This window comes from Ostrea edulis, chromosome 4 (genome assembly GCF_947568905.1).
Source record: "Ostrea edulis chromosome 4, xbOstEdul1.1, whole genome shotgun sequence".
In the NCBI taxonomy this organism is placed as follows: domain Eukaryota; kingdom Metazoa; phylum Mollusca; class Bivalvia; order Ostreida; family Ostreidae; genus Ostrea; species Ostrea edulis.
The window spans coordinates 33,833,971-33,840,685 of NC_079167.1; the positions used below are offsets into that span (position 1 = coordinate 33,833,971).

General features: G+C 34.8%; 1 protein-coding gene and 1 non-coding gene across 3 annotated transcripts in view; one reads left to right on the forward strand and one right to left on the reverse strand.

Annotated features, from left to right (window-relative positions):
- The window catches only part of LOC125669643 (uncharacterized), a 17,743-nt gene extending 11,511 nt beyond the window's left edge, over positions 1-6,232 (reverse strand). Inside the window, exons 1-3 of one of the 2 annotated variants that reach the window (XM_048904325.2) lie at positions 6,063-6,232; positions 644-704; positions 69-140 (exon numbers count right to left, since the gene is read on the reverse strand). In XM_048904325.2, coding sequence (XP_048760282.2) covers positions 69-140; positions 644-704; positions 6,063-6,147 — 218 coding nt within the window. In that variant the 5' untranslated portion in view covers positions 6,148-6,232. The remainder of the gene's footprint in view (positions 1-68; positions 141-643; positions 705-6,062) is intronic. The other variant, XM_048904326.2, reaches the window with a different exon arrangement.
- A 57-nt stretch (positions 6,233-6,289) lies between these two features.
- Positions 6,290-6,362, forward strand: Trnak-cuu (transfer RNA lysine (anticodon CUU)). The gene has a single exon. It is a non-coding gene; the product is annotated as a tRNA-Lys (tRNA).
- Positions 6,363-6,715: the final 353 nt, after the last annotated feature.

The following is a 6,715-nucleotide window of genomic DNA, read 5'->3' on the forward strand; positions in this document are numbered from 1 at the left end:
TCAGATAATAAACTTGTAAATGACTCCCCTCATATGGCATGACAGGAAGACGAGGGATTGATACTTGCCCCACACAGACTAGAACACACATATTGATGGCAAACACAGACTCTAGGAATGTCATTAGGAGGGCAACCACTCTACAATTAAAAGGGATTCTCCAGTTGATTAACATTTACAATCAGTCAAGACAAAAAAAAATTACATTTGACAAGTTAAAGCAAAAGACGATAATGACATTGTTTCTGGAATTAAAGAGGTATACATGTACACTTTGCACAATATCAAGAGACTTGTCAAGAGTCAGGATTATCAACAATAAATTAAGGATACAGGGTACCCGTAAAAATTCATAGTGGAATTTTGTTAAACTATTTGTGAATGTTTTAATATTGCTAAAAACCCATACTTACCACAAAATATTCCTATAAAACCACATTTATTTTTGCATTACTTCAATGGAAAACATTACCCCACCCCCAAATTGATATTCTTTGAAAAGATCAATTTATCTATTTCATGCATTAATCAATGACTGATTTACTTTGTTGTTTTATCAAATTAAAGAAAATCCCACGTAAACGCGACAATCAATTGTAATCAACAGTAGTAGAGTGTGAGACAAAGAGAGTTTATATCTTACATCATGTAGAATCCAAGGTAGTGGCCATAATATGCTGCCTCTACTCCCACACCCCACAGCCCTACCAAAAAAGAAATCAAATCATAAATTCAACAGTAACATAATCTCATATTCTAACAAAAGGACTCTGCTTTTATATCATTATCACACATATTTATGCATAAGACACACATTGTATTAATTAAGACACACATTGTATTAATTAAACACCAACAATAACAAATCAAAGTTTTTTTTATCATGCCTTTTCCAGCTAATGCATTGATGGCTTTCTGAAATGATGATTTGGAGGGGGGTCACACAGAAGAAGGAGGAGGAGGGTTCCCATACCACCCAGATATCCATGATGGCATTCCTTCAAAACTTCTCATATCATTGGGTCAAATGCTGTCTGACTTGCCTCATGCTGATTGTTAGGCCGTTCTTGGCACACTGATTTTGACTACGGATAACTCTGTTTACCTGATCAAGATACAGGGCTCACGGCAGGTGTGACCGGTCGACAGGGGATGCTTACTCCACCTATGTACCTGATCCCACCTCTGGTTTGTTCAGGGGTCCGTGTTTGCCCAACTATCTACTTTGTATTGCTTATAGGAGTTATGAGATTGATCACTGTTCGTTATCTTCACCTTTCCTCAGTTGATAGAGAACAATGTATTCATTAGCTTTATGAATTGTGCTATTACAATAGCTTTATATCAATGAAGTAAACTCAAAATAAAAGACACCAGTGTCTTCCACGTCCTGCTTCCTATTTAGATGTTTCACTGAGCAGCAAACTAACAAATTCAACTTCATGATAAACAGATTTAATACGCCGGTTTCAAGCATTTGAGTTATTTCCCTTTGAAGAACTTTCGTATTTAGTAAGGTGCGAAACAACTTATTTACATGCAGAAGTGGGAAGAATATTTATCACTGCATAAGTGAATGTACTCAGTAAGTTTCTTATATGCTGTTTCATCACCCAAATTCAACTGATATACAAACTAAGTAAGTGATAAGTATTCAGAGAGTAATTAAATACATGGAATTCTTATTATATCACATAATTTTGTTGGTCGTAGGTATCATATCCAGGATGTTACTTTCAAATATGACATTGTTTTTATGTTTCTACTTTAGTAAAACATTTCTTTCGATAGTATTTTGTATTTCCTACATTTACACATTTAAAGAGAAGCTACTTTTAATACATTTTATCGTCTTTCTCACTGACTGTAGACTCACTCTGTCCCACTTAGGCACTTAAAGTTCTACTAAATGTACCTCCTACACAGGAGAGCTCTTATCTCGAAACTGGCGTATTCAGCCTTTCCATCGTCAACTTCTCACATTTATGTAGCAATATTCCATTATCACCTGCATATAATGTTTATGTCTTTCAATTAATCCATATAATGTTTATGTCTATCAATTAATCCATATAATGTTTAAATGTCTTTCAATTAATCCACTTGCTTGTCTTAAGAGGCGACTAAATCGGGCGGTCCTTCAGATGAGACCGCAAAAACCGAGGTCCTGTGTCAGAACAGGTGTGGCACAATAAAGATCCATCCCTGCTCAATGGCCATAAGCGCCGAGCATAGGCCTAAATTTTGCAGTCCTTCACCAGCAGTGGTGACGTCTCCATATGAGTGAAATATTCTCGAGAGGGATGTATTCAACCAATCAATCAATTAATCCAATACACAAGAGCATTCTCTACGTATGATCAATTTTCAAACCAAAGTAGGCTACTAACAAAGTTATTGTTACAGGGGCTTCATTAGTCTATCTAAACTTAGCATTTCTCAAATTTAATGGTTGTTATATTGATTTTATTTGGAAATTCTATACAACTTATAAGGTCTAATGCTGTTTGATGTGTTCACCAATTGTTTTAGGTGGGTTTTCTTTTTACAAATTACATTTGACTGCGGATTTCCCGTTTACCTGATCAAGATTGTGGGCTCATGGTAGGTGTGACCGATCAACAGACGATACTTACTTGCCCTGCTCTCAATTTTGTATTATTTATAGTCCTGAATTATGAGATTGATCATTGTTATCTCCATCATTTTCATAGTATCAAGTGAGTCCTCTGTCAAAAACATGAGTAGTCTAATTCATATAGGATACACTAAATTATATAGATTTATTATGGAAAACTGTAATATAAAGTCTATATCATGTTATAAACATTCAATTCTCAAATTTAGTGAAATTAAAGCTTAATTATGGTACCCTTACTATACAAGAGCACTGTTTAGAAACCTTACAAAAAATGTCTTATATTTCACTTTGTGTGACACAAAGCAGACACTGAATTTCTGTATCTTTCAAGAAAAATGGGAGGTGGTATTGGCTGTAACTTTCCTTGAATGTCAAGGATTAACCAAGTCATTGATACTGGTCACATGCTTGTCTCTGTCCTTCCTTTTGCACCACTACCATGCTTTCTGACATCCAGCTAAAACTCTGCATGGTGCTGATTTGAAGTCTCAGACAGAATACTTCATATCAAGGCACTATCACCAATTGTTTTTCCCTAGTAAGTGGCATATTCCACCTGCTGTATCCAAGGGGGATGTCCCCTTCCTGTCTGAGCAAAATTTTTGAAATTTCAAAGGAAATTTGTGCCATTTCAAGTGCATAAAGAAAATGTCATCTTTTGAAGATTTTTAAGGGGTGTGTGTCCAACATGTTTCCCCCCTCCTTAAATCTGCAGTGTGCAACGATTGAAAGTATCTCTATCCAAGAAGTGCTTCACAATATACTATAATTTATTCAATGGGTAATATACACCACATGTGTGATAAATACACAAAATACTTTACAGAGGAAGTGAGATTCAATAGACAAGATAGACATTAAACTATGGTAACCGTATGATAAATCAATAATGAGATTACTATTGAGATTGTATTTAATAAACTGGCCCACAAGACATTCAACAGGTGCATGTAAACTGTGTAGAGAATGAATATTATCACAAATAAAGAGAGTTATTAGGCGGCTTTGGCAGGATCACAGATCACACACAATCTGGAGAAGCCAACAAAGAGGTGATGTCAAAAGACATCATTGGTAAATATATGCAATATGGTATACATAATTATTAAATATATACTAGATAGCAAGAGTATTCTAAAACAGGGTTGAGTTGTCTATATATAACCAGTGGTGGTTTCTAAATTGTTTCACAAGTTGACATATCATATTGATAGAATATCAAACAAGATGTGTTTGTGAAACACAAATGCCCCCGATAATGGCAAATTCCAAAGATGGCCAAGGTCACAAGGGCAAATACCTTGGTACCAGTAGAAAGATCTTGTCAAAAGAAATGCTCATGTTTAATATGAAAGCTCTAATATTTACCATTTAGAAGTTATGACCAATGTAAAAAAAATAAATAAAAGTAAGTTAAATGTCAAGGTCAAAAGATTTAATACCAATGGAAAGGTCTTGTCACAAGGAACACTCATGTGAAATATCAAAGCTCTATCACTTACTGTTCAAAAGTTATTAGCAAGGTTAAAGCTTTCAAAAAGTAGGTCAAACTCCAAAGTTACGGGGTCAAAAATGTTGTACCCACGGAAAGGTCTTGTCACAAGGAATACTCATGTGAAATATCAAAGCTCTATCACTTACTGTTCAAAAGTTATTAGCAAGGTTAAAGTTTCAGAAAGAATGACAGAATTACAGAATGACAGACAGGACAAAAACAATATGCCCCCTGATCTTCGATCTCGGGGGCATAAAAAAGTGTCCAAACTAGACACTTAGCTTGCAAAAATGAATTATATACTGTATGGGGGGGGGGGAATAAATTGCGGTGGGACTTTTCGTTATATATTCGCGGTCTAGACAAATCCGCGAATTTAAGAAACAGTGAATATTTTTCTTTTTATTATTCTTTTAATTAATACACAATGTGTTTTTAAAAAGGGGTAGAGGGCTTATAGTGATTTGAATCTGCAAATTTATGAACTCAAAAGTGTGTCTAAGTAAAATGAAAAAAATCGCGAAAATTACAATCCGTGAAATTATTCCCCTATACAGTATAGCATCATATATATACCACATAACCCTTGACACACAAAATAGGGACTGGCTAGCAGCAGATCTGTCCCAATGTTTTCCTGAGAGCCACACATCTACAGCTAGGGACCGGCACACTTAAAATTACCCTACTTTCTTTTATATCGGCCAAACTATCTGACATTCACAAGCTTTTTCAAGATTTTGACATTCCATACACCGGAGAGCATTAGAGCCACCATCATATCAACAACTGTCAGAAATTTCGTGTCCTGCACATGGAGCAGGTAAAAACCAATACGTAAATATTATAAAATGTAAGTAAGATGATAATTTCTGGGGGATACAATTTTGTGGGCTTAAATGTGCTTTCTGATTTATTTGCCACTGTTAAATTAGTCAGCATAACATCTTACTCAAATTGGTGAACTTATACAGTCTTGAATGATATTTAACAATTTGATAGTACTTACACTGTTTTAGGCTAAATTGTTTTAATCAGATTAAGGATGAATAACATATCGTCATATATTTAAGGCCCAACTCCTGATGGAAAAATATATATTAATCACATTATCAATTCTAATTGCCTATCCAGTAAGCACAGCGGGTTAACATGTGAATGCAGTTCTGCATATTTGTATATCATGAGTTAAAACTCAACTGGATTCATTTTTCATTTTTTCCTGTATCAATTTTTACAAAACTAGATTATTATTTTTAAATATATATTTTGAAATTTAAGTTTGCAATTTCAAAATATCATTGTATACATGATGTATATGTATTCCTCACATACTACGAATACAATTCTTAAATAATTCCTTTTTTGGCAATACTCCAAACTCCAAAGCTTTGAATGACATTGACACTGAATTATTGAGTGAATACATTGAGGGATAATAGAATTTTGGCATGTTTCAAGGTCCTGGAGTATATTAATTCACAACAACTACTTCTTAAATTTTCTTTAGTTTTGAATATTCATCACTGTTCATATTTACATATATTTTGTCCTCTAGAGAGGGGAGCGGGTACGTTTGTATACGCTAGAGATAGCTAAAATAATGAAATATTACCAGATTATCTATCACTATTGACCAAATAGTACAAAAATAGATTTTTATTAGCTTAAGGGCTACAGAACAAACGAGATTTTTCTTAGACCTTTGTTTCAAATCACAGCAGTTGATTTCCAACAAATGTCATTATTTTCAAAAAATGTATTCACCGATCAACATAAAAAGCAGAGTTGCAATTGAAATGATAGAAATAAATTTCAGAGAAAATGAGAAATAAACATATGATTCCTAAAATAGATCTGGGGAAAAGTGGCGTGATCCTCAATCTCACCACGTTGCTATGCAATATTTCTGTTATTCGTCCTTACCCAGCGTAGTAATCAGCCCAAAAAACCTACAAAATCCAATATAAAAATTCCATAACATAAATGTACATCTTCTGTCGCATCCCATAATAAAAGACGGCAATGAACTCTGAAGGCATCCAGTTCCAACGTGCTTTCAACCTGTATCTTTCAATAACACATATACCGGAAGTATCTGTTGTACTTAATGTGAGATATTGGATCAACTTCTATTACTCCTTAGTATATAAGCCCGGCTAGCTCAGTCGGTAGAGCACGAGACTCTTAATCTCGGGGTCGTGGGTTCGAGCCCCACGTTGGGCGATTTATTTTTCGTTTTCCTTACTAGGTTCATGCTTTCAGGTTGTATTTTCGTTCGGTTAAGAACATTGCTTTTACCGTTATTGAATAATTTGAATCAGTACTTTTGGTCATTTCTACGCGGCTTTTTTTTGGGGGGGGGGGGGGGGGTGCATCATGATTTATGACTTGGATATGTATCAATATTACAGACATTGGTCTTGAGTCTAAATTGGACGGTATTCGATATGTATGAGTTTAATTGTAATAGACAAATTACATGAGAAGAAAATTTGATATTTGAATCATTCGTATCAGGTTGTCAACAAACTTTCCAGTATTGGTCATGCTAGCTAAAAGGCCCCCACGCTCTCCGG